This window comes from Mesocricetus auratus, unplaced genomic scaffold (genome assembly GCF_017639785.1).
Source record: "Mesocricetus auratus isolate SY011 unplaced genomic scaffold, BCM_Maur_2.0 Super-Scaffold_100027, whole genome shotgun sequence".
Taxonomy (NCBI): Eukaryota; Metazoa; Chordata; class Mammalia; order Rodentia; family Cricetidae; genus Mesocricetus; species Mesocricetus auratus.
The window spans coordinates 8,107,263-8,135,243 of record NW_024429208.1 but is presented as its reverse complement, the minus strand read 5'-3'; the positions used below and the strand labels follow the sequence as shown (position 1 = coordinate 8,135,243).

The window sequence follows — 27,981 nt, the reverse complement described above, 5'->3', positions numbered from 1 at the left end:
GACAAATCTGAGGATAAAAACATACTTCTTTTAATTGGTCTTGGCTTTGATTTTTGTCCCAACAAGCTCCAGGGACACCAATACAATTTGATCATAAACAAACAACACTTCGGGCAGTCACGCAGTCCAGAGAAGACACTGACCCACTTCCCAGGGAGGCAACTGCTCCCTGGCCCCTCCCACTCCTTCTCGTGCTTCAGTTCAGAAAGGAGATTGTGTCCCAGCACTTAGGGAGGCTGAGGCAGGATGACCACCAGTGTGGGGCCCTATGGGATACACAATGAGACCTTGAGGGGCGGGAGGAAGAGAAAAAAGGAAGCCTGAAACTAAACTGCAAGAATGACCACGTCCACATCACTAAGACTGGCGTCTTTGCAAATGCTACTTAGGTCCGCAGCACCGAGGCCAGCTTCTCTAGATTTCCAAGTCTACCACCAGTTTCACTTGAGAAAATAACGTGCTGCAAGGACAAAGATGCTTTCTAAATGTGCTCCTTCACATGGTACATCCTTCCCGTGCTGTGTACACAAGAAATAAAACCCAAAACCCTGGCCTCACATGGCAGTGCTCACTGTATACCCAGCATTCACAGGTTGCCCTCCGCCTGGGAGTCTTTTAGGCAGGAGGTGTGCTTCCAGGATATTCACTGGTCCCTCAGGATGGGTAGCTAGCATAAAAATGCTGTGAGGAAGTTTCTACCACTGCTGCCTGGTGTCTTGTTCCACACCATTGGACCATATGACCCACTTGGCTGTATTAACCTATCTTTAAAACGGAAAACTGTCAGACATGTTGAAAATTTTAAGTGAAGAGCTAACAGCATTTGCTGCCTTAACCTTTTTACACAGGTTTCAGTTTTGAATATAACTGTCAAACTCAGCACACTGTAACCATGCAACCACAAGTTACACTGCACATAACCTATTGTGACAATAACAAAATATGGCCCAATGATACACTTTGTCATTGAGCAGGCCAAAGAAAAGTCACTGCACTCCTATCAGGAATGTCATTCATGAGTCAGTTGGTCGAACGGTAGGAAGTGGACCCCTCGGCAGTGAAGGAGTGAAGCCGGAGGCAGATGTACCAACTCTGCAGGCCCCACAGTAGCTAGTGCCCTGCAGTCCTCCTCCCCTGGGAAGCAGCAGTGTGAGAATAGTTTCTGCACCAGGGTGCACCAAGGAGGAGGTCCCGGGGATACTCTGAGCACAGTAGGCAAGCTGACAGTGCCTCGAGTGCCTGAGAGCCAGGGCCTAGGCCCTGCCAGTCAAGCCTGCAGACCAGGAGGATCTGGACCTCCCGCTGTGCTCCTTCCTGAGGGCACCCCACCCCTCAGACCCAAGGCAGTTTCCTCCAGCTGTGGAGCAGGCTTTGCTCTCAAGAAGTCAGATTTGTTTCACTGAAGTCTGAGTGTCTCCCTGGGCTTTGCACTAAGGCAAGCTCGGACAGCTGTAGAGAACCTGTGTGGACACAGGTGCTTGTGTTCTAGGTAACAATGGCTGCCAGTGCACACACTCTTGGGAGGCCAACTTCCTGTTCTGCCAAGAGCCTGGGGTCCAGACAACACTGGTACAAGCCTCGATGGGAGAAAAAGAGAGGCCCTGGGCACACTCACTGAGTTTAAGATCTATGCCCGAGGCCTGGGAAACTGTGCTGATGTGGGCAGCAGCCTGGGGGGCACTGGCCCTCCTGAAAAGACACTTTGGGCTTGCTGTAGAGGTAGGAAGACAGGGACAGGGACAGGCCGGGCAGAGGAGAGAAAGCCTCATGGACAGTGGCTTTTCTCCACCCCACACCTGTCCACCCCCCTGCTGGTCACACGTAGAAAAGCTACACTATTGCTCATTCGTTTTCAAGAGTCATCACTAGGAGAAACAGCCATGTGCCCACAGAGCGGCCTGAGCTGACATGCTTCCACATGGGGACAGACCGAGACTACATGTAACCAGAAAGGCAACCGACTGTGGCAGGTGCAGAATGGGCATGGAGGAGGGGCTCCACACGCCAACAGCACTCTGTCCTGTGAGCGTGTGCACGGACTCAGACAGGAACCATGGTCTGCACCCCCAGCAAGGAGGGATGGGGACCGCAGCTCATGTTCAGAACATTTGCCCCGCCCACGGGGATTTGTAAAGTAATTAAAAGCCCACATTTAAAAGTTATAACTTATAGAATATCCAGTATAAAAGCAGTCTTTAAAAAGGGGCTCTGGCTCTCAGAAGAAGTCTGCAGCCCTTGGCCTTCGCTTTGGCGTGGTGGCTGGGAGCTTCATGGCTGACAGAGGAGTGCTGGCGGGGGAGCTGGTTGGGGTCTTCAGCACGCCGTGGAGTGGCCTCTGCTCAGGGTTAAAGGCCACTCTCGAGAGGCCTGTGGGGCTGACCAGGATACTCTTGTCGGTCTTCCTAAATTCTGTCCAAAGGAAAGTAAAGGCCATTAGTTACATGTCACTTCTGTTCCTTCTGGGTGCGCAGGGCTCACGGCTCACTTTCCTGTTTGCCCCATGCAGAAGACACCTAGGTACAGCGAGGGGAACAAATTTCACCCGAGTTTGCTGTAGGATGAAGTGTACGCGGAGGCAGGAGTGACAGCCAGCTGCCCGGGATAGCGTCCCTCAGCAGGACCTGTCTTAACCTCCAGCTCTATAGATCAGGATGTTTAGCTTGAGGTATATGCTCCTCACTCCTTCCTGCACCCTCTGCTTTCCAAACACATGTCTGCTCAAGTGCAAACAAAGGTGTGCACGTACATGTTCACTTACTGTCCACACGAATAAGGTCTTAAGCTCATTAAACTTACAACCAGTGGGGCGTGGTGGGACACACCTTTAATCTCAGCACTTGGAGGCAGAGGTGGTGGATCTCTGTGAGTTCCAGGTCAGCTAGAGCCACACAAGACCCTGTCTCAAAAACCAAACCAACCACCTCCTTACAAGAGTCCTTTGGTTTCTTTAAAGTAAGAGTAACAACGGCCACACTACTTAGTGGGTGGCACCACTACCACACCAGTAAGGAGAGGGCTTCCTTCCTCTCCCTTCTGGTACACCGGTGGCCCTAAACTATAGTCTCGGCAGTTAGAGCTAAGGAACCAGGGTTTCTTAAGCCTCTGGAACAGAACTAGAGGAGACCTGGACAAATGACCTCTCACCTCACCCTTTTCCTGGGGGCCTTCTGAAATCTCTCTTTATCTTTAATCCCAACACTGGAGAGGCAGAGGGATCTCTGTGAGTTTGAGGCCAGCACAGTCTACATAAAGAGCTCCAGGACAGCTGAAACCACACAGAGACACCTGTGAGGCTAGAGACATTGGCACTGCCTAACTGGCTGACCCAGGAATAGACAGGGAGAAGAGGATCCCTGGCTGCCAGAGAACCCTGAGTCCGCTCCAGCGAGGTGGTCCCAATGGATTTTCTCAGAAGCCCACCCGACTCACCTGCAGTCATGTTTCTGTTCAATCCAAAGGTGACTTTCTTGGAGCTGGAGGGTGTTTTATTCAGCTGCAGAACAACAGAGGAGTAACCATGGTAACACAGGTGCTCAGACTCCTTGTCTGGGATTTTCCTGAAGAACTTACCCGGGGAAGGCCCTTGCAGTCTGTTTCCTGATCTGCACATATACAAAGGCTAATGGGGCGGCATGCTGTGGCCTAAATAGACTCCATTACCAGACTTCTGCCCATGACCTTCACAAACCACTTTTACAAATGCACAGATTTCCCAAACCGGGCACTACAGTCCCAGTGGAAAGGATAAGGATGCTTGGAATTCCAAATTTATCACCCCAAATTATAAGGGTATGTTAATGACATTCAATTTTTGTCCCAGAATTTAAAAAAAAGGTTATGTTATTGGTATGTACTCTGTGTGTGTGTGTGTGTGTGTGTGTGTCTGTCTGAGGACAGCTTTCAGAAGTCAGCCCTCTCCTTCCACCTTGGGCTCTGGGGATTAAACTCAGCTTGTGAGACTTGGGTGGCAATCCAGCCAAGCCATCCAGCAGGCCCAGAATTTCTAAGCTGTAACTTGTAGCTCACATACAATTGATTAGATAAGGGTTAAAATGGGGTCTAATTTCAATGGGTAATGAAGATGCATTTAAAATCTTTGCTGGAGCTAACACCCAAGGCTGTGACATGTGCTGAGCAAATGCTTTACCACTGGGACCCCACCACAGACCAAAACAGTTTTGTACAGAGGACTCTAAATAATCTAGACATCCCAACAATCTACCAGAATTAACGATGAGCCTTTCTACTACTTGAAATGTTCCTAGAAGTCAATCCATCTTGCACTGTAGGACTCTAGCTGAGTCCTTCCTAGAACCTCGTGCCTCTTTCTTCAGTTTGTGGCTACTTTACTCTACCTGTACACCCAGGTGCAGGTGTCTAGACGAGGCAGCCTAACCTCGTGTCCCTGTGGAAGGGTGCTGTGGGGGCTCACCTGGACAGCAGGACCGCGGGGATGCATGGCAGAGCTACTCTTTGCCTTCCTGAAGAACAGGGGCTTTGGTAAGAAGTGGGTGTCAAACTTCACAAAGTCATCCTCTGTCGTCAGTGGCTTTTTCAAAGGCCTGTTGCTTCCCTGTGAGGATGAGAGGCCGGGAGGAAGGAGAATCGTATCACAGGCACCTGCCAGGCTCACACCCACAGGGAAAGAAACCAGGACAGCATAGCAAGGAAGTGCGGGAGGCTGATGTACCCTAACCCCTCAGCCCAGTTCGTTGTGTCAGCTCTGCCAGACCCCCCCCCCCCCCCGCAGCGGAGCACAGACCACTTCCTGGAACCATGCAGCAGAGATCACCATGTCCTCTCAGCACTAAGACCTGCTTTTTTTGGTAACTATGTTCTAAGTCAGGTCCTACAAACAGTTGAATCATTCAAGGCTCACCTGTTAAGCGAGAACCCATTTTCCTGTTTGTGATCAGATACTGTGTAGGCTGCAAGTGTGATGTGGAGGACGAGGCTGCCACATGGCTGAGGGTCCCCACAGCTGGGAAGCCGAGCGTGGAAACACCATGTAGGCTGTCGGTCTGTCTGGAGCTCCCTGCCTCCCTTGCTGAAGCATAATGCTTTCCTGCATGCCCCAAGGTAACCCTAGCCCAGGAGCAGACAGCAGCGACCTCCCTTGACCCCAACTAGTTAGCAACCATCCCGATTCCCAGGGCACGAGAAACACTCTATGACACGGAGGTGCCCCTGCCAGAGCAAGGCTGGAGGCTGAGAGATGTCCCGAGGCCAGCCCAGTGCTCTGCTCTCCTTCAGTAACCCTTTACTGCCCACGAGCTCACCTGCTCAGAGATGGAGCCAATGTCACAGGCACTGCAAAGCACTGGTGCTGAACAGGGGCCAGGTGCTCCCTGTAAAGCCAGGGAGTCACTATTTTGATGGCTTGGTGGCCACAGCAACGAGCACATGGTGTGGTGTGCTTGCCACAAGGGCTGACTGGGCCAGAGGTAGCATGCTTCCTTAGACACGGTAAAAATGAACACCTGGGTCCCCCTTTACAGCTCTAGAAGTCCAGAGACAGAGAGAGAGGGGAGAGGGGAGAGGGGAGAGGAGAAGAGAGAGAGAGAGAGAGAGAGAGAGAGAGAGAGAGAGAGAGAGAGAGAGAGAGAGAGAGAGAGAGAGAGAGAGAGAGAGCGAGCACCCTGGAAACGTGAGAGCTGCAGGCTTCCTCTTTGCCACAGGGGAAGTGGAGGTGAGCAGAGGGAGAGCAGAGAGAGCAGCTCTGTGCAGACGTTTGACTCTGACAGTTTCTTAGCTACGTGCTCACCCTTGCCTGACTCAATGAGACATCAGGTCTGTGAGGGAAGAGGCGGAGAGTGTGGTGCTGAGTACAGCACCTGTACCTGGCCACCTAGATAGGAACTTGTCATTTGCTTGGTGAGGGCTGTTACAAGGCAGCGCATTCTGACTGTTCTTCTCTGAGATCTGGCTGTCCCCATACCCTAGCCCTAGCAGACAGTAGAGTCCTCTGAGCACATCTATTCAAGCCCAGCACCCAAGCTCCGGCCACTTCCCGCCTTACCAGAGCTTGGATCCGCCTGGCGCTGGACTCCAACACTCCGTTGTGCTCCACTAAGTCTGACATCTGCTTCATTTTTTTCCTCTTTTTTAAGATTGCTGTCTTCTGACTAGACAGATCATAGAGGTCAAGACTGCTGGACACTGTCTTCTGTGGCCTCTTACACTGGGGCAGGGCGGTCTGGTCATCTTTCTCTTCCCCTGCGCTTGTTGGGGTGCCTGCCTTTTGCACAGTCAAGCCACCACTGTTGACAGGGAGAGCTCCGAGTTTCCGTTTCCTCTTCTGGGCTTGGACACCTTCTGAGGAAGACACTGGGGCAGCAGCGCTCTGAGGATGCCCACCGGTAGGGTCATTCTCTGACACATCCTCCTGAGGTAAAGCGGTGGATTTCCAGATCTCTCTGTGGACCCTCAGGTTCTTCTTCCTCGGCCGTTTCCTTTTATTGTGTGTGGGTGAGATGGGTGCTGGCTCAGAGCTGTTCTCCCTGATGCCAGACACGGCCTCCGCTTCAGGCTCTGTCACACACGCCTGTGGGCTCTGCCTCTCGGCAGCATCAGACTGGCTGTCAGCATCCTGTGCTGGGGGCATGGTAACAACATCCAGGTCCTGAGTCTCAGTCTGCAAGTGGTTCCTCTTCTTCTTTCTCCTTTTTCTCTTGTGAACGTTGCCTCCGCTGTCCTCCTCACCATCAAGAGAGGCCGTGTTTCCTATAGAGATGCAGACCAGTGAGTGGGCCCTGCTGGTGACTCTTGGGAAGACGGACAGCCAGGGTGGTTTTTGCTTTGTTTTATAAGATAGGATCTCATGTAGCCCAGACTCGCCTCAAACTTGCTGTACAGCCAAGGCTGCTCTAGGAAACTCTGGTCATCATGACTACCTCTCACAGGTGAGAGGAATACAAGTGTACTGCATCACAGCAGACTCCTTTATAGGCACAGGGTCTCACCACTGAGTTGTTAGGGGATGGAAGTAAAATCCCACTGGCGGGCTGGGCGGATGATTCAGTAGGTAAAGTACTTGCTGTCGAGGTACGAGGGCTTGAGTTTGGACCCACAGCACCCACATAAAAAGCTAAGTGTGGTGGCATGTATCTGTGACCCAAGTGCTGGGGATGGTGTGTGTCCACAGCAGGACAGATGGGTCCCTGAAGCTCGATGGCCAGTCAGCCTTGCCAAGTCACAGAGTGCCAGGGCAACGAGAGCTTCTGCCACAGTGGAGGAAGACAGCTAGTGTCAGTCCCTGGCCTGCTCACACACACTAGGCACATGCATTTGGACACTTGGCCCCCTATCTGAGGAGGCTGAAGAACCTTTGGGAGACAGGGCTAGTTGGAGGAGGTCCTTGAGGTTTACAGCCTGTCCCTGTAGTTTCCCATGTCCCCTTTGCTTGCTGGCTTGCTCAGACGAAGTAAGCTGCTTTATGTGCCTGCCGTCATGCCTTCCCCGCTGTGACTGACTGTACCCTGGACCATGAGCCCACAGAAGCGTTCTCCTTTAGGTTACTTCCTGTCTGGCTGTGGTCACAGTACCCCAAGCTGGCCTGTCAAACATGCAGAAGTCCTTAGGTTCCTGAGTGCTGAGAGTATACAGTCCAGCAGAGACTACTTTCTTGTGGTGCTGGGGACGGTACCTAGGGCTTGACACATGCTAAGAAAGTTTTCTGCCACTGAACCCACTTCTAGTCCCTGGAGCTTACAACCTTCACCACAGATTCTGACCTCGGCTAGTTTTTGTTAACTGATCCCCCTTCTCTCTTCCTATGACCAGAAACCTTCCTCAGGTGTATCTCACTAGAAATGGGTAAATGGTGAGAGGTTTTCAGTCATTATTTGTTCTTCTGTATTTTTTAAACATATTTTACTGTGCTTCATATGTATGTGCGTTGCATGCAGAGGCCAGAAAAAGGTGTTGGCTTCCCTGGAACTGGAGTTACTGACAGTTCTAAGCTGACACGTGGGTGCTGGGAAATTGAACCTGTTTTCTGCAAGAGTAGATGGTGCTTTCTAACCACTGAGTTATCTCCCCAGCCCCTAATGATTAAAATACAAAATTATATTTATCTTATGTTGTGCATGTGCATGCAGACACACGTGGAGGTGAGAGGACACCTTGTGGGAATCAGTCATCATCTCCTTCTTCCACATAGGCCCTAGGGATTGATCTTAGGGTGGGCAGTAAGTGCCTTTATCTGCTGAGTCACTTGGCCAACCCTGGTTTCCAATAATTTTAAAGTCGGAAGACACACACAGACACAGTGTTTGGAGCCCTATTTCTTTCCCCATGCTACCTAAGGGCCATCCAATAGCAGAGGCCTCTGCACACACGAAATCAGAACTGGCTGTACAGGACCTAGGAAATCTGTGAGCATGATGCTGCTTGCATAAGACCCCAGTGCTCTGGAGGTGGAGCAGGAGATCCTGAGTTTGAGGCAAACCTGGGCTACATAAGATGGTTCTATTTCAAAAAACAAACCTCCCCTCTCCCAACCACACCAAATTAAATCAAATCCCAAAACACACAGTGAGATTTTTTGCTATGCCAATGATTCACGAGAGCACTGGCTCACCAGTCCCCAGACTTCAAGGGCCCAGAGCTACTTGGGTGTGAGCCTTTCTTTCAGGCCCGAGACTACGGCTTCACAGCTTACCTTTCTCCCTGTCCAAGGCAGCTCTTTCTAAAAGCTTCTTTCTTTTTTTCTTGTGCTTTTTTTGACCGAGGGCTTGACCATTTTCATCAGCAGTAATGTCCTCACCAGAACCGAGCTGAGCACTATTGCCTGGCAGGTACCAAAGGGACACTGGTCAGCTTCCAAGGCCTTTTTTCATCTGGCGCATCAGCCCAGGTCCTGGGCTCCTTCCTAACCCTCCAGCTAAGGGCCCTGAGCCTGAGTTCTGCTTCATCACCTCTGCTACCAACTGCTTTTCCAAGTGAACTCACAGCCAGAATACACCTCGGGTCCACCCAGAGCACAAGGCACAGGACAGCTGGCTCACTGGCCTGCCCAAATTTACCAAGCTTACAACAGCTCACCCCAGGGACATGTGTCCTAAGAGAAATGAAAGTTCCTGACATACCAGATTTTCCTCTTGACAAAGGATTATAATCTTCCTAGCCCAGCTTAATCAAACAAAACAAAACCAAAACCTTTGAGTGTTCTGCCTATATCATGTGTATGCCTGGTGCCCACAGATGCCAGAAGAGGGCACTCATGGGATCTCTATGTGAGTTCTAGAATTGAATGTGGGTCCTCTAAAAGGGCAGCCAGTGCTCTTAACCACTGAACCACCTCTTCCGTCTTCCCTCTTCCCATTAAAAACTGTACAAAGCACCAATAAAAACTCAAACACCACATTACTCACACATAGGAGGAACCAGATGTATGGAAAGTGGGTGCAAAGGGTCTTGAACCCGTGGCACATCCCAGGGTATATTCCCTTAGGTATGCCAGGTGACCCTCGCTGAGGGCGACCACCCCACACGTCACTTTCCCATGAGTGCCCGCTATCCCACTTCCCAGAATCTGGGAGGGATGCTGTTGGTGGGTGTGCATTGGGTGCGAACACCCTGACTCACAGTCCAACTCTTCTCACCTTCAGACAGGTCCTGGAACCTGCAAAGAAAGGAACACATGGAGTTAGGAGCAATCAAGACACAGGTCCTGGACACAAGCAGGAATCTGCATGTGCATTCTTTGTTCTCTCCTCCACAGGGGAGGCCAGGGACAGCTCCACCCAGGGACGTGATGGGTCAGGAAGGAACCCAGGACAAAGGCACCAACACTGCAAAGGCCACCATGGCTACAGAGTCTCTCTTGACACACAAAACAAGCACTCCAGTGTCTTCCTCGTTTGTCTCTGCTTGTATCTAGGGGAGACTGGCAGAGCGTTCTCATTATGCAACAGGATAGGAAGGACATGCATGGGGTTGGGCTGGGCTGCGAGGGCAGGCATGTCAGCTCCAGCATCCACAGTGGAGACCTTGGCACACCTTTAGTGACCCAGCTATAAATCACGGGAAATTATGAATGCTATCTTTTGGAGTATTCTTTCTTTAGAAGCCACTGTGTGTGTGTGTGTACACTCATGTGAACACACTGTGCTTGTAGAGTCAGAGGTTGATATTGGTTATCTTCCTGAGCCACTCTCCAGTTTACACATAGAAGCTGGGTCTCTCACTTGAATCTAGAGCTTACCAATTTGAATAGTCTAGCTAGTTTGCTCTGAGAGTTCCATCTCTGCCTCCCAAGCAAATGGGCCACCTTACTGCCTGGAACTTCATGGGTGCTGGGGTTAGATGTGAGCCGACGCCTGCCCAAAACTTCCATGGGCACTGAAGATCCAAACTTTAGCCCTCAAGTTTCCTCACATGTGGCAAGTACGTTACCCACTGGACCACACCCCTAGCTCCCTTCTAAAAGCATTCATAACATTAAGGATGAAGCTCAGGCCAGTGTCTGTTAATCCAAAGGTGACCAGACAGCTGTTACCCACAGCCAGTCAGAACACACCAACTGGCTTTCTGGCCAATCATCTATCACACCACCCCAGTCCTAATGACACAGATGCCGACTACCAGATTACCTGACCCTTTAGGGTCCTACTGGGAGGTGAGGCTGAAGGTGGCTAACTGAACCCCTTGGTATGCCAACAGGTGACACTGGAGGAGTACCCTGACACCACTACCCTACAGTTGTGTGAGATGAGCAGGGTTGCCTCTTTCCCGGGCTTTATTTCATACGTTTGCTAGGTTGCTAATGAATAAAATGATAAAGGATAAAGAGTTTGGTTCGTGGTACACCCCACTAGGTGTCTCACAACTGCCTGCAACTCAAGCTTCACACTCTCTTCTGGCCTCTGCAGGCATCTGAGCATCTGGGTGGGCATGCATGCACACACTCACACACACAAAAAAAATAAATCTACAAAGAAGAAGGGGAAAAGCAGCACAAGGGAGAGTGCGGGTCCACGGTGGTATGGCCATGGGCTTTCACTCACTGCTTACTTTCTGATCAGTCTGCAAAGCCGCTTCCGGTTGAAGGGAGGGGTGCTCTTTGAATTGGCTATTTCCAAGAGTCGATCAGCAACAGCCTTATAGTCGAACTACCAAGAAGAGACAAGACACGTGAGTGGTGGTGAAACAGGTCAGGCCCACCTGAGTCGTCTTCTAGGTGTCCTTGGGGGCAGTCCTCTCCAGACTGTGGTCTCACGCAGAGCAAAATGTGTCCAATGAGCTGTTTGTGTTCCTCCTGGGTTCCCAATCTTAGCACCTATAATGCTCTGACTTTTTAAAAGTACAACTGGAAGTGGGTGTGGTGACCCAAGCCTTTAATCCTAGCACTTCGGAGGCATAGGCAGGCAGATCTCTTTGAGTTCGAGGCCAGCCTGGTCTACAGAGTGGGTTCCAGGATAGGCTCCAAAACTACACAGAGAAACCCTGTCTCGAAAAACCAAACAATAATAACAACAAAACCAAAAAAAAAACAAAAAACAAAAAAACAAAAAACAAGCCCCGGGGGCTGGAGAGATGGCTCGGAGGTTAAAAGCACCGACTGCTCTTCCAGAGGTCTTGAGTTCAATTCCCAGCAACCACATGGTGGCTCACAACCATCTGCAATTCAATCTGGTGTATATGTAATAAATAAATAAAATCTTAAAAAAAAAAAAAAACCCAAACAGCACTAGCAGCTACACAAAAAGAAACAGACAACCATGATTATAAAATAAGATCGGCGCCTTTCAAAATCCCACCTCATATACTTGTTATCGTCTTTTTTAGATGGGGTGAGGGGCCGTGAGTGAGTGTGTGTGTGTGTGTGTGTGTGTGTGTGTGTGTGTGTGTGTGTGTGTGTGTGTGTGTGTGTGTGTGTGTGTGTGTGTCGCCTGGAACTTGCTTGCTGTGTAGATCAGGCTAGCCTTAAACTCACAGAGATCTGTCTACCTCTGCTTCCTGAGTGCTAGGATTAAAGATGTGTACCATCATGCTTGACTCCTTTTTGTGTTTTTGAAACAGGAAGTTAGCAGGTAGCCCAGGCTAGCTTTGGACTTAAGATCCTCCTATGTGATGAGATTCCATGTGTTTGAGTGACCCATGCAAGTCTGAAACCTCATTCTTTTAAATTTGTTCCCAACATGCTCATTCTAAGAATGGTGACTTTAATTACAGAAGGGATTATAAAGGACTTTACAATTCAGGCTCTACGGCTTAATGAGCCCTGACCCTAATTCTCTAGCCACGCATCCCCAGTCAACCCACATTCTATAAAAAGCAAAAGCTGCCCCCACCTGGAGAGGTGACCCCGAATCCTTGAAGGCTGCACAGCTGTCTCTTTCTCTGCCGCCAACAACTCCACCTCCGAGGCATTCGCCCAGTGCTGCCAACACATACACACAGAGACAAAGACAAAATCTTGACATTCAAGAACAGCTGTGGCTTAGTCTCTCCAGGCTCTGGGTTCAAACCCCACTACCCGGGAGAAAAATAAAACCAGAACACCAGCAACTTCTGCCTAGGGAGACACATGGAACTAGTCTATTAAACAAACAAACAAAAAAACACGCCTGTCTTTTAATATTCTATGTAAAGTTCCAGGTTTTATTCCCAGTACCATTCCCATATTGAACAACTCCACCCTCCACAAAACAACTAAAGACTCCTGGAAGGGAGCTGTGCGCCAGAAAGGAGCCATAGAAACCAGTGTGTGACCTCAACTGCAGGGCAGCTCTCACAGGCCTGCCCAGGCCAAACACCTCAGGAAGAAGGCGAGCTCCTTGGAGGGACAGAATCGGTCGGGCCTAGTGTGAGTGGTGTTGGGCTTCTCGCACATGTCTCTACGTCTCCTGCTTCATTTTCTGGGCAGGGCAATATTCAGTGAGATGCCAATGAAGCTCAGTCAGGCAAGTGCACACCACACAAGCACAAGGGCCTGGGTTCAAGCCTCAGAACCCACATTAAAAAAAAAAAGCCAGGCATGGGAGTACAGGCTTGTAAGCTCAGCACGGGAAGGCAGAAGCAGGTGGGTCCCCGGGACTCACATCTTCCAGCCCGTTGATGAACCTCATCTCAAAATAAGAGGTCAGGAAACCCGAGGAATGATTTCCAATGCTGACATCGGGCCTTCACATGAAAGTATACACACATGTACACACTCACAGACAAAACTAATACCCACAAACAAGCAAAACCCAGCCAACCAACGAAGCAAGCCCCCAGAAAGAAAAGAACACAAAAGGAAACGCTCTCACCAGCCTTCTTCCCACTGACTGCTTTTCTACAGGCCAGCTTGCTTGCAGGGATCTCTTGGGCAGAGAGACCACCGTCACCTACTCTGGTTGTCTGCTCTTCCACAGTCTCTTCAGGTACAGAAGCAGACTGATCTACAATGACCTCAAAAACGCCCCTAGCTACAGTCTGTACCAGCGTGTGGCTGAGGGCAGAAGCAAGCAGAGAGAACGTGATTAAAACACTCGGTCTGGAGCCTGGGCAGGAGGAGGTGAAGCGGGGCACAGCTCAGGGAAGTGCATGTGCCCGGGGCCCCGTGTGCCCAACCACTGTGGGCAGGGACTCAGGGACACCACTGAAGCCGGGGTCCCGTGTGCCCAACCACTGTCGGCAGGGACTCAGGGACACCACCGAAGCCGGGGCCCCGTGTGCCCAACCACTGTCGGCAGGTACTCAGGTCCACTGCAGAGTCGAGGAACCACCACAGGGCAGACAGGAATCCAAGCGCAGTAGCAGGGACCAGAACCTCTGCTTGCCTGCTTCCTTCTGAGTGGGATCTTGTGGAGCCTGGGCTGGCCTGGCACTGTGCTGCACAACAGAGCCCCACCCTCAGGCACCAGCGAAAGCAGTGAGAACATGGAAGCCACTTACTCCTTAGTCTTGGCAGCAATTCTGCAGAATGGATCAATTAACTTGAGGTTCTGATCCGCCAAGAGCTGTAATTTAGACATAAAATTGAGGGAAAATGCAGTGACCCAAAGAATCACAACTGGTCAGGGCTACACTTCAGCACTCAGGTCTCCTGAGATAGCTGTCTGTGGCACCCGCCTAGCAGTAGGCCCTGGCTATCTCCAGAACTGCAAGGAAAATATGAATTCTATGTGGATGCCATCTTAGAACACGAGACAAAGGCATTCTTTAGTTTTAAATTTCATTCATCAATTCAGTGTGTGTACATGTGCTGCCTCTCTTCTAAAAATACATCATTTATAGCCAGGCAGTAGTGGCACACGCCTTTAATCCTAGCACTCTGGAGGCAGAGGCAGGCGGATCTCTGTGAGTTCAAGTCCAGCCTGGTTTACAGAGCGAATTCCAGGATAGATTCCAAATCTACACAGAAAAACTCTATCTCAACAAACGAATAAATGCACCCCCTCACATACACTGTAATTCCTTTTACTTAATGTACATATAAAAGGTTTACTATAGAACAAAGACGATAGTAGAAATTGTTTACACCCCAAACTGAGATAACCATCTTTATCTAAAAGTATGTATACTTTTTCTTTCTAGCTTTTTGTTGATTTACATTGGGTATAATCTATGTAGTGTTGTCTATTGCCTTTCCCTCCCAGATTCTGAAATACTCAATATACCATGATTTTTTCATACTGGGCTCTGTAATTGTATCCCACTCTTTCTGCAGGAGGAGGAGGCAGGGTCTTGCTATGTGGCACAGGCTGCCCTGGAACAGGAGATGGACCTGCTTCAATGCTGAGATTACAGGCATATACTATCGTACCTAAACACGGGGCCTCGTACTCCTGGATCAATCCTACTTTACAGGTTAAGACTGCCATACATGTAGAGCGTGCTTTCTGCCTGCAAGTCCACTAGCTGTCTGGGACAGTCAACTCCAGGAGGGGAGAAGTCAGAGAGGTTGCTCCTTGACAGGACCCATGTCAACCCTTGAGCATGGCGGTCCCATCACATCACACCGCTGGCCGGGCAGTGCTACTTCTCACCTCCCTCCCTCCCACAGAGGAGAGCTCATCCAGATAAACACCAATCAAGTGGGTCTTCACTCCATCCGGAGACTGGCTCTCGGGACTCAGGATCTCCTTCATCAGGATGTCCAGAAAAAGCTTGATTTGGCTAAGGAGTAACAAAAAACAAACCACCACACGGTTGCTTTCCTAAAAGACATCACCAATACCCACCTCTTCCCAAAGAGCAGACAAAAAGAGTTTACTGCTCACACTGCAGAACAGTCACTATGAGGCCTAAAGGGAAGACAACAGTTACTCTGGTCATATCAACCGACTCTGCAACTTTACTCGGTTTTAAGCTCCCTTGGCTCAGGACCTATTTTGCCTCTCATAGCACTATATAGTGGTAGACATAGATCAGCCAATTCATGTTTTTTATTACCCAAAATCTTAGAGGACCCTATTACTCTGTAAGGATTTTTTGGGGCTACTAAGGATCAAAACCAGGGCCTCAAACCCACTAAGCAAGTGCTACACCACTGAGTCACCTAGCAACTTTGACATGCTTTTAATGTCACCACATGTTAATGTAAATAGTTTACCAACCTTTCTTCCCAGGCATTCCGCTTGAGAACTTCAAAGGACTGCCTCAGGACCAGGCGGATCAGCTAAAGGTCGACATTTTTATAATAAAAGCAAAAATATAGTTATCATCTTGGCTGAATGAGGAGGGGTCAATGCTGGATCCCCAAAATGAGACAACATCCTTGAGTCTATTTAACCCCTGGATCAAAACCATGAAGTCAGACAGTGGTATGTGCCTGTACCCAAGAGCCGGAAGCGAGTCCGCACAGCACACAGAGGCTCTGCCACGCCATCCCCAGAGAACAACAATCAAGGCATAGCCACAGCACCCTGCCACACTGGGCCTGGCTTCCCACTGTTTCCTTGCTGGGGATGGAAGCTAGTCTCAAGAACGCCAGTAAGGCAGCTTGTCTGAGAAACCTACATGACCTGGGGTGTCGTTTACTTTCTTCCCAACAGCCTCTTTCTCTTAACTCTAGCACTTAGCTATATTAAAACCATTAGCGGGCCAGGAGGTGGTGGTGCACGTCATTAATCCCAGAATTCAGGAGGCAGAGGCAGGCGGGTCTATGAGTTCAAGGCCGACCTGGTGACAGAACCTTCTGTGTACAGAGGGAGGCGCCCCTTACCATGCAGTACTTGTCCAGCTGTAGCTTGTCTATCCCCTGCCACTCTCGATTCATGGTCTGCCAGAAGGTCTGAATGAACAGGTGCTCTGTAGGAACAAGAGGGTCTCAGGGCTCAGTGCCACATGAGCATACAGCAAGAAGGAAGCAACTGAAAACACATGTAGTTCTCTTTACATATCTGTCCTTGGGCAGGTAGGGTTTGGCCAATAACTAAATATGCTCCACAATTTCCTTTGTAGCTATACAAAGACATTATAACACAATACCATCAGCACCTCTAAATCAGAATACTCCCGGAAGCACTGTTCTTTTATCTGCCTCAAACCCACCTTCCTATCAGAGACCCCTGAAGGCACCCTCTGGCCCTCTCTATCAATCTATTCATCTCGATGAGCATTCTTACAATTCACGTACAAATGCAGTTTTTTCTTCTTCTGATGTTAGGTGTTGTCTGGCTGAGACACAGCACAAGTTATTTAAGCCACAGAGCTACCACCTTTACAATTGGAAAATTTTCTTATTTACTGACTTTTGAGTATCTCTACCCCCTTCTACATAGGGTTTGGCTGTTACCCAGGCTGGCCTGGAGCTCACAAACCTCCTGGCTCAGCCTTCTGAATGTACCACACGCCCAGCACAATTTATTAACAAATGAAATCTTCACTGTACAACAAATGTAGACTTTACATGTTGCAAGCCAGCTAGAACTGGGAGAACCAACCCAGTCACTCAGCGGGGAATGCCAAACTGCTGTCTAATTTCATAAAACTCCTCTTTTCTTTTAGGTAGAGAAGGGTTACTTTATACTTTATTGCAGTGATTTATCGCCATGATGGCACTAATCTTGGCCAGGATGCACCTGCCAGGTTACTGCATGTACTGGCATAAGCATCATAGCCTCCAAGTATGAGAGTAAGTTGAATTTGGAGGCTTTGGAGGAGTGCTGTTCAGTCTTTGATCTCTGTTCACTTAGCAGCTGACATTAAGCTCAGCAGCCTTTAAAACAATAACAACTTGTAACACCCGTGCAATGCTGTCAGGAGGCTCCCATGTAACCAACACCCTGAAAACTGGACGGTCACAGGGGGGAAGCAATGACTGTGTTCCCCAGGCAAGCTACCAAACCCGCTAATGAGGAAGTCTGAAAGCCAGGAAAAAGTCAGGACTTACGAGCCTCTGAGCTGTTAACAACATGGATGAGTTGGGAAATAATGTTCGCTAGCTCCTCCTGCAAAGGTGGGTTGGGGAGAAACATCAGTTATTAGGTGGTCACATTGTAGTGGCAGTGCTGTGGGCGGTACCCTCCTCCCTCTGTGGTGGGAAAACCTGTGCCTCTTGTCCTGGGTCTACGGCTGACACCCTGGGTTTTACGTGAAACTCCAAACTTTAGCAAACTATTGAGCTAATGTGATGTTTCTGGAAAAAATGCTAAAACTATGTGTTTAAGAAAGCCTCTGGTTAAGAAGTAATCTCACTGCCAATTCCTGGCCTTTTTTTTTTTTTTTTGGAGACAGGATCTCTACATAGCTCTGGCTGGTCTTGAACTCACAGAGATCTGTCTGCCTCTGCCTGAGTACTAGGATAAAAGGTGTGCATTATCACACCCCATCCCTGGCTTTAACATATAAGCTAAACAGAATCTATCATGATTATCAAATGTTGCAAAGCCAGAAGGTATAGCAGAACCTTGCTGGTGCTTGTACAATGGGGTTTCCATTCCAGTCTTCCACTAGACCTGGTTAGAGCAGGCCGGAATGTCAACAGAGTCCTCAAGGTTGTGCTCTGGGCAAAACTGAAGAGTTTGTGGAGGCACAGTAGTCAGAAGTAAGGGGCTGGGTTTAGGAAGCCTTCCATCTTCCACTACCTGAAGATGAGCACCTTTAATGGCCCTGCTCACGTCTCCTGTGCCCAGAGTGCCTTACTTGTCTTGAATGAACTCCAAGACTTGAAAATGATGCTCCTTTTGGTTGGTTCTCTTCCTCCACTAAAGCTGCTTGTTGCTACTTCTGAATATAATCTTAAAATATTTTTCTCTGTTATCCCACTCAAAATATGTTCAGTAGAATCAACACAGTGAATTGAGACAAGTCACTATGTGTCCTGAGAAAAGCAGCAAGGCTTCACACACAAGGTAAGCGCTACCCAGGAGGATTCTACACTGGGGCTTGGGTGTTGTGACCCGTACTCTCCTGCTATTGAAGTGGGTCTAGTTTCAGACATTAGAACAAAACTCTTCTATGGTTGTACTGGTGGCAGGCTCAGTGGGCAGGGATAAAAGCTCAGCTGTGTATTCTGGTCACTAGTGCTGCCCATGGCACTTTAGCCACAGGGCCTGGCTGCCTGCATCTTCACCAGCACCCCCTGCTGTGCTTCTGACCACGCATCAACAGAAGAGAAAGCAGAAACATTAGAAACACTGTGTAGAACCTACCATGGAAGCTATGAAATGATGAGAGCAATAGGGAGTCTATGACTTAGTGTGTCCGATATGTCTGAAAGCACAGCCTAAGGGCCTGCTGCCCCTTCCCGAGGGGACAAGAGCTGAGACAATGGCTCCTTGAAGCGTTTACTTCCATCTGTTTGGGGATGGCAGCAGACTGGCGGAGCGTAAATGGTCAAGTCTCGTATCCACCGTGGCAAAGTTCCAGGAACACGATGAGGGGCTGCGTTACCTGCAGAAGGGGCTCGTCCTGTACCCACATGCAGTAGAAGAGTCCTTTCCATATTTTTAGGAGTTCTTCCTGAGTGAAACCTCCTGCGGGAGAAAATGGCACAACCACCTTAGAGTCTATATCCTTTCCTTAATGTTTACAGATGCTACACCAGCAGCAAGACTACCCCCCCTTCTGCACACCCTTCCCTAAACCTGCAGCACACCTCATGCTAATGGCTAATATCCCAAGCATGCCATGTACACATGTAACTTCTACTGCACGTGTCACTATCAGTCAAAGGTGGGCGGCAATGGGGACAAGTCCTTATCACCAAGTGGGACAGTAAAACTAACCCATATGCCTGGTAGACCAGTTGCCAAGCACATACCAGGCCTCGAACTCACCCCTTCCCAGCAAGGGAAGAAAGGTTTCACTGATCTTAATGATGGAAAACCACAAGTCCCATAAAAGATGTAAGGTTCTCCAGTGACTAAGTGCCCCATCAAATGGCAGACCCACTCCCAAGGACAGAAGATGGACCAGTGAGGATGGTTCTGCCGAGCCAGGGGTACTTTTAAAAGGGTCCACTATAGGCGAAAATCAGCCGCGCTCCTTCCTTCTCACGGTGTCAGCCATCATTTCCAGGCAGTTCTTAAAACTGCATCCGTCTGTTTTAAGCAGCATGTCCTGGAGGTTATCACTTGGCCCTACCACTTGTTGCCCAGCTGCCAGGACCATGGCCAGCCGCTCGTGGTCCTATTCCAGGTGTCAGAAAGCAAAGATGGCCATGAATGCTGAGGCAGAGAAGCAGCAGCATTCTCCATCTGCATGGTCAGGGACGGAAGTTTTCTCGGCAGTACACTGAGACAAACAAGATGAATAAAAACAAGTTTTTCTTTTCAGACAGGGTTTCTCTGTGTAACAGCTCTGGCTGTCCTGGAACTCATTTTGTTAGACCAGGCTGTCTTGAACTCACAGTATTCCGCTTGCCTCTACCTCCTGAGTGCTGGGCATAAAGGTGTGCGCCACCATGCCCTGCTGTTTGCTTAGCTTTTTGAGGTCTTGTTACTTAGTTCAGACTGGCCTTGACACTTGTGATCCTCCTGCCTCTGTGTCCCACCTTACACATGTTGTGGAATATGTTACATTCGTTTATGCTGTGAAATATTTGTTTAATGATGCAAAGACCTGTTGTATTCTTTTATGTTGCATTTGTTCGACTCTGTAAAGCTGTGTTAGTAAGTCTGCCTAAAACACCTGACTGATCTAATAAAGAACTGAACAGTCAATGGCTAGGCAGGAGAGAGAAACGGGCAGCCAGGCAGAGAATAAACAGGAAGAGAAATCTAGGCTGGAGAGAAGAGGATGAACGAAAATAGGTTGAAAGGAGGACACCAGGGCCAGCCAAGCAGCCACACAGCCAGTCACAGAGGAAGAAGGGAAGAAGGACTGTATACAGAGTAAAGAAAGGTAAAAAGCCCAGAGGCAAAGCGTAAAGAGAAATGGGTCAACTTAATTTAGAAAAGTTGGCTAGAAACAAGCCAAGCTAAGGCCAGGCATTCTCATAAGTAAGAATAAGTCTCCATGTATTTATTTGGGAGCTGGGTGGCAGGCTCCCAAAGAGTAAGAAAAAAACTAACTAGACTCACAATTCAAGTACATATTTGAATCCAGTGTGCTATTAACTCCACGAGACATTTTTAAAATGGTAAAGAACCTTTGTAGTAGACTAGTGGCTCTGTAGTGTACTCAGTGAGCCAACTTTATTCTATGACTGATTTCCAACTTACTGAAGAGCTGTGTCTGGGCTGGGGAGATGGTGCAGCAGGTGAGACTCCAATAAGTGAGACCACCTGTGAGGCAGGATGAGAACCCCAGTCTTCAGCTCCAGATAGAAGCTACAAGCTCCTGTGATTTCCAATGGTCAACCCAGCCTAGCACAAACACTAAGTTCCGGGTTCAGAGAGACCCTGCCTTCAGGGAATAGGGGAATAGATGGTGGCAGCCAACCAACATGCTCCTACATGCATGCACGTATGCAACCCCCCAACATTCCCCCTAAAAAGTTCTTTTTTTTAAAAAGGCCTGCCTCCTTTCAATGCCTTTATAATGTTGCATTTTTTTGTGATAGTTTTCCACTTAAAACCAAGATGGCAAGTGTGGTAGCACATGCTTTTAATCCTCGTACAGATGCAGGCAGAGTTGCAGCCAAGGCTACATAGGTAGATCATTTCACACAAAGAAACAACCCACAAATCCCAAACACCAGGATAGCAGAAACCATAGTAAATAAAGTTAGCTAATCAAAGCACATTTCTTAAAGGAGCCACACAAGTGACACGCCAACTGACCTCTCTCTGCTAACTAATGTAAACATGGCACACCCCCCCAGCACCTGCCCAACTACAGTTACAATGGCTGACTTTTCTTGTTGTGGTAACCTGCACTTTTGTTTGGTCATACTCTAAGACTGCACATGTGCCTGGAGAACAGTGGATCTGGCTAAGAACCGGCGACTGCAGAAACCACTTCAGATCACTTGGGTCAGATCACACCCAAACCATCAGTTGGAACTTATCACAGGAAAATCACAAACACAGATCTGTCTAAGTAATCTTAAAAATCTGACTTGTACCTCTGGTTACTAGTTTATAAAAACGTTGGGGCAGAGATACATGAGACAAAGGTATGGTATTCTAGAAGACAAATGTCCCACATTCCATAACAAACAGTACAGGAGAAAAAAAAAAAAGAACTGCTGGGAATTAAGTCTGCAGATACACCAGTTTTGTTTGAATTGACAGAAAAACAAAAGATGGTGAGAAGCAGGGCATTGGTGGCCCATGCCTTTAATCCCAGCACTCGGGAGGCAAAGACAGGCGGATCTCTGAGTTCGAGACCAGCCTGGTCTACAAAGTGAGTTCCAGGACAGGCTCCAAAGCCACAGAGAAACCCTGTCTCGAAAAAAACAAAAACAAACAAACAAAAAAGATGCTGAGAAAAATTCAGTAGATTGAATATTTCATTACATCAAGACTGTGTGTGCGTGTGTATTTAAGAGTCTTGCTATGTAGCCCAGGCTGGTCTCAAATTCTTCATCTTTCTGCCTCCACTTGTGATGATAGGTGCAGGCAGGCCACCAGGCCTGGCTGAGGCCTTTGTTATGGTGTACAGGTGATGCTGTGGTTGTTAAAAGAGGGACTACGTGCTGAGTGAATGAAGTGGGCTAGAGGCCTAAGATCCGAAAGGGGCGTGTCAAACGAGCTGGTCAAGTGCTGGGAACTACCACAGCAGTGAAACAAGGATACTTTTCACATATTTGAAATGATCCTCAATACAAGAGGAGAAAAAAAGGGTTACACGAAGTAGCCAAAGTCCCACACAGGCTGTGTGCTTTGAATGGACGCCTGAAGAACCCTCCATAAAGCCTGTGGAAAGCTATAGGAGGATTAAAGCTGTGGTTCCCGGGAGGGACCTGGCCAGACACTCAGGGTTTGTCTGCGAGCTGCCTGTGGGTCCAGATTTCAGGGCAAGGCTGTAGAAGGAGGCAGTGGGGTGGTGTAGCAGCCACTGCAATGACAGCAATGAGGGTATAAGCCAAGTCAGAAAGGGCCATTAGCCCCTTCACTGTTCCTCTGCCCGGGCTCTAGGGAGGTCTCTCACTGGTCAGCACAGCACACGAGCCGCTCCTGAGCCTGCACAGAGGGAGGGAAAGAATGGAGACCACCCAGCAGGGCAAAGCTTCTTCAGAGAAATGAGTTCTGGTGTCACTGGCTTCCTGCTGCCCAGGGGCATATCTCTGCCCTTGAAATGTGTGGCATGGATGCTAGACAGTAGTCTTACCATCCAAGTGTGTAGGGAACACCCAACCCCACCTGAGGTCAAATACCCACACAATAAAAATGCATTTTTGCAAAACACACACACACCACAAAATTTCCAGAGTTGTAGTCAAAAGCATGTCTAACTCACCGGCTCCTCCCCAGAGGACCATGACCCACCGGATGTGTATGCACCCTCGCAGACTTTTCCTATGTGCATAACCATTATATGTATGTCAGAACAGCATGGCTACATGTGTTGGATGTGTGTTACCATAATCAGTACTGTGGCCATTCACACGTAAAGCATCACAGTATGTACTATCTCTTATTGAGCATGTACTATACACATGCTCAGTAAGTGCTCCACACTGAACTGTGCCCACAAACCTCCAGATGGTTCTTTAAAGGCCAGTGGTGAATGACACTTGAGTGCATCCAGTATCCCTGGACAGCTCACGGCCATCACAGGCAAAGCTTCCACAGGATTACTAGAGCTTCTAAAATGAAATCCAGTCCATTTCAACAGACTTAATGGTGGGCCAGGGGCAGCAGGAGTCTGGGTACAGGACACCTTGTCTAATCTGTAGCGAAGGGAAGCACACTGTTGGCTAGGGCCCAGTGCCCTCATTATAAAATGCATGTAGTACACGGTTTACATGAAATCAAGAGTACACGCAAGCACGAGAGGCACTCTGTTAGAGCTGAGTGCTTTCCCACTGGCGAATGTCACTGTGATTCACTTTCTGTCTTAACCCACCCCCATTTTTTATGACTTGTTGTTAGTTCATGTGCACTGGCACTGGTGTTTTGCTTACATGTGTGTCTGTGTGAGGATGTCAGGTCCCCTAGAACTGGAGTTACAGGTAGCTGTGAGTTGCCACAACGTGTACACCTCCCCCTTTTTATAACTGTCCAGCGGAGAACCCTAACTCCATCAGTAGGAAAGGCACTTACTTCCACAATGCCTACAGTAACTCTAGCCACCACCAGCCACAAATCCAGTCATTTTCTATGCCATCAAAGAGGAAGCTGGGGCTGGGGAAACAAATGGCTCGGCAGGTAAAGGTTCTTCTACACAAACCTCACACCCCGAGCTCCAGCTTTTGAACCTACATAAAAACGGGAGGAGAGAACTAGCCCTAAAAAGTTGTTTTCTCACCTGCAAGTGTGTGTGTAACACATCATCTCCCTTTTGCGAGTGCTCGCGCACACACCCACACCCCTAATACTAATAAAAAAAGGGGAAGCAATGACACAAACGAAGCTGCCACAGGGTTGGTTTAAGATACACCATGGCTTTAGTAAATGTTAAATGTTTACGGCGGAGTACTGTTAAGACAGGCGGGGATTGCCTGCTTGGCTCACTGCTGCAATCCCTAAGCCAAGAACAGTGTACACAGCAACACACAGTACTTCACAAATGCCACCATGAACTAAACCACAGTGACCGCTCCATGACAGAGAAGACCACAGAGCTATCTATTTATGCTGCTGATAGACAGCTATCTGTTTCAGTAAGACTAAGACATCAGCTGTCTCAACAAGATGCAAGGCTGCAAAACAAATGGAGTTTGTCAACGAGACGCAAATGTGAGGCAACTTGTGCTTCTATTACGACGGGGCACAGCAGTGCCAGATACTTTGGTTTTCTTGCTCCTCGATTAAGACATTCATTCTGCCTTTTTTCCCCGAGACAGGGTTTCTCTGTGGCTTCAGAGGCTGTCCTGGAACTAGCTCTTGTAGACCAGGCTGGTCGGGAACTCAGAGATCCGCCTGCCTCTGCCTCTACTGGGATTAAAGGTGTGCGCCACCACCGCCCAGCATCATCCTACAATTTTTATTAATTTGCATGCACATACGTATAGGTCAGAAGTCAATGCTGGGTATTTTCTGCAACAGCCCTCCAGCTAATTTTCTGAGACAGGTTGTCTAGCCAACAAGGCTACACAAGGATTTCACTTGGTTTTTATATGGTTGCTGAACACCTGAACTCATGTGCTCCTGGGCATGTGGCAAGCACATTATTGATAAGAGTCATGCTACTAGCCCCTGTGGTTATTTTTAATTTATTTTATACATATGTATATTTTACATGCATCTGTGTATACCATGTGCATCTGTAGTGACTGCAGAGGTCAGAAGAGGGTGTCAGAAGCCCTGGAACTGGAGTTATGAATGGTTATGAGTCACCATGGGATGTTGGGAATAGATCCCTGGTTCCCTGCAAGAAAAAACAAGTGGTCTAACCTGCTAAGCCATCTTCCCAGCCCCCACTTCTATTAAATTCCACAAACTGGCCATGATGATGAACAGGTTAATGAGATAAGCAAATCTGGTGGGGTGGTGCTAAGCAGGAAGGATCCTGGTACTGGTGCGAGCCAGCTGGCTGCAGGCCTTTGTGACATCTTAGTACTGCAAGCTCTGGGCCTGTCACCAAAGGGGTCTGAGGAACACCCTCTTTGGCTGTCTGAGATCCAGATGTAGTATACGCGTTTGCTTGTCTCCTGAAGGTCCTCCTAAGGCTCCATACTGACGCTTACAGTGCTGGGGGAAAATGACAGAAGTCACTGAATTCACAAAGTATTCTGTACACAGCAAAGGCAGGACCACAGAGGAGTTCAAGGTCATTCTCAGTAACCTAGCTAATAGAGACCAATCCTGGCTACAGGAAATCCTGTCCCAAAACAAATAGCACTCCCACCAAGTACTACAAAAGGGACACATATTTTATAACTCTAGAGGTAATCAGGAGGCTGGGTAGATACATTAATGGGGAATTTCTTGGAAATGATACTGCCAGGGGAGAAGAGGTAGAATTCTTTGCAAAACAAGCAGGGAATGAATGAAAAAGCATGGAGGTGAGAAAGTATGTGAGGTATCCTCAGCCTACAGGGTTTTATTGACTACTAATGACTTAGGAAAGCAGGTGAGGACATCACAGACTGACAGACTGTGACCTTCAAGGAAAATGACCTGGCCTGGTTTGTGGAGGGGAGATTAAAGAAACACAATGGAAGTCCAGGCTTGGGGTCGCATGCCCTTAAATCCCAGCATTCAAGAGATACAGGCACGCAGATCTCTGGGAGTTTGAAGCCAGCCTGGTTTCCAGGACAGCCAGGGCTGATGCACAGAGAAACCCTGTGTTGAAAAACAAAAACAAGCAAAAGGCACAACGGAGTAAAGGAGTCCAGTTAGGGAACAGACAGGACAGAAACCTAGGTAAAGAAACTTCTGGTTACGGCAGAGTAATTCAGGTTGTTGAGAAGGAAGGACAAGCGGACAAAGTGTGGGTGGGTGTGGAGGATGAAGAGAGCCCCCAACAGTGTGGTGTGTCTGTGTGGTGAAAAAGTAAGGAAGTGTGAGCCATAGGGGAGGGGCAGCAGGAAAGAATTGGCGTTTGGGGGAAGCAGGAGTGGATCCTATTTTTGACACTAGGACAGCCAGGTGGAGTACCAGGCTAGGAGCACTAATCTGAGGGAGGGTAACAAAAGTCCACCTGGGCTACCAAGTTAGGTTTAGGAACTACCAGCACAAGTATATAGGAAACTTGTAAGCATGAGAGGAAACGGAATTTCCGGGGGCAATCCTTAACTGAAACATTATGGGGTGGGGAGGGATCTCAGCTGCTAAGTCGGCTCAGTGGATAATAGCATTTGGTACTTAAGCCCGTCTACCTGAACCTGACCTCTGGATTCTAGGGTGGACGTGCACACACGTAATAGTTTTAAAAAAGAATATTTTAGTTTTATTCCTCTATCACATTTCTCACAAAAGTTTCTCTTCCCTTTTTTGGAGATAAAAATCTTGCTTGCCCTGTGGCCATGGCTACCTTCAGCATCTCAAATGCAGGAATTGATGGTGTGAGCTATCACACGGGGGCAGATTTTAATTAAAGAAAACTTTCTTAGATTTGTATTAGGTGTAGGAGTGTTTTGCCTGCCTCCATGTATGTGCTCCACGTGCATGCCTGGTGTCAGCAGAGGTCAGAAGGGGGCGACTCCTCTCCACTCGTCGTGAGTTGCCATGCGGGTACTGGGACTCAAACCGCTGAGCCATTTTTCCAGTCCCCCATGTTTCAATTTTAAGCAGATTTGGCAACACGTAACTCAAACTTTAGCTAATTGGCTGCAACCTGAAACCCCCACAGCACGCTGCAGTACAGACCGTATGTGTTCACTCAAGAGTTCAACCTATTCTGGATCACTCAAGTAAAATCTTCCAGTGCACTTCACGGCAGTTAAACGAGAAAGCCAGTGAGTAATCTGGCCTCATTGCCTCCAGGATCAACTTCATCTCAACACGCCCTGCGCGCCAACTTTTTGATTTCTCTGGCCTAGGGCACCCTTAGCTCTTTTCCTGCGTCTGTCTGTCTGGCTTCCTCCTTTCAAAATCTCACAGCACACAGGCGGCTTCCCTTGGAGAGACTTTCTCCCGCACTTTTCCACACCACTGGTATAACACACATGCACCACGGCCACAGGTCCTGGCCACCACACTGCCTGAGTTCCTCCGGGGCTGGAATACAGCCTCAACTCTCTCCCGCACACCAGCGCCTGCAGGCGCTACCCAAGGGAAGGAAACGAGAAACACGAATGGGCCCCGGCGAGCTGGGCCAGTGCTGAGGTCGGACCTGGAGCTCCGCCGCACAGCCCGCAGCAGCCGCACCCGCACCCACAGGCGCGACCCACGCCGAACGCAGCGACGCGGACCCCGGCCCGCACCTGTGTCGCTCTGCGTCCTCGCGCTGAGATACTGCCGCAGCTTCCTCACTGCGCGGTCGCGGACACCTTTCTCGCTGGAGGCCAGCCTCTGGGCGAACTGGAGCTCGGCCGACTGCATGGCGGGAGCCATCGCGCCCGCTCAAGCATCCCCGGGTAGCGCGCGCGCAGCTCGCCTCCGAGCAGTCTCTACTGCGCCTGCGCACGGGCAGCGGCGCGCGGGTGATGGCGTCACAGACGCGCCCGTTGTATCGCGCCCAGCGAGCCCGCGTGGCCGTGGCGCGAGCAGACGCTGCAGCCGCGCTGCTTCAGTACATCCTGTGGGTGGTCCGAGTGCAGTGCGGTTGGCGTCGAGGTTAGCTGGGGTCAGGTTTCCTCCAGGCAGACGCCTACGGCTGGTTTGACGCAGTCTAGGCTCTAAGCACAGCTAACAAGGCTCTGTCGGGGGAACGGCGCTCCAACGACCCCCACTCACCCAGTGTCTGCAGAACTCGGCGGGCTTTCCAGGGTAGAATTGAACCCAGGGGGAAGGGCGTCATCCAGGGAGCCCGGGCCTGATGACTGCACAAGGCAGTGCTCCCGCACCTCCACTTCCCCCACGTAATGCCTAGAGTTCTGATGCTCGCGCA

General features: G+C 49.2%; 2 protein-coding genes across 10 annotated transcripts in view; one reads left to right on the top strand and one right to left on the bottom strand.

Moving 5' to 3' along the window:
* Positions 1 to 8: 8 nt before the first annotated feature.
* On the bottom strand, positions 9 to 27,963 carry Rrp1b (ribosomal RNA processing 1B). Of its 3 annotated transcripts, none has more exons than XM_040732075.1 (16): positions 27,828 to 27,963; positions 18,829 to 18,911; positions 17,327 to 17,384; positions 16,157 to 16,242; positions 15,549 to 15,610; positions 14,979 to 15,108; positions 13,885 to 13,949; positions 13,257 to 13,438; positions 12,297 to 12,385; positions 11,017 to 11,114; positions 9,606 to 9,625; positions 8,663 to 8,791; positions 6,020 to 6,723; positions 4,433 to 4,573; positions 3,430 to 3,493; positions 9 to 2,409 (listed from the first exon to the last, which is right to left on the bottom strand). In XM_040732075.1, exons 1-16 carry the CDS (start codon positions 27,889 to 27,891, stop codon positions 2,216 to 2,218), a joined length of 2,169 nt encoding a protein of 722 aa, XP_040588009.1. In that variant the 5' UTR covers positions 27,892 to 27,963; the 3' UTR covers positions 9 to 2,215. The 3 variants fall into 3 exon arrangements, with proteins under 3 accessions (XP_040588009.1, XP_005070748.1, XP_040588010.1); XM_005070691.4 differs by lacking the exon at positions 27,828 to 27,963 and adding an exon at positions 27,356 to 27,589; XM_040732076.1 differs by lacking the exons at positions 18,829 to 18,911; positions 27,828 to 27,963 and adding an exon at positions 18,588 to 18,797.
* LOC101829789 (heat shock transcription factor 2 binding protein) overlaps positions 27,598 to 27,981 on the top strand; it is a 109,072-nt gene continuing 108,688 nt past the window's right edge. For 6 of the 7 annotated variants that reach the window (XM_040732079.1, XM_021227493.2, XM_040732078.1 and 3 more), the window contains exon 1: positions 27,598 to 27,707. The gene's annotated coding sequence lies outside the window, so the exon portion shown is untranslated. Of the gene's footprint in view, positions 27,708 to 27,754; positions 27,861 to 27,981 lie in introns of those variants that run through there. The other variant, XM_040732077.1, reaches the window with a different exon arrangement.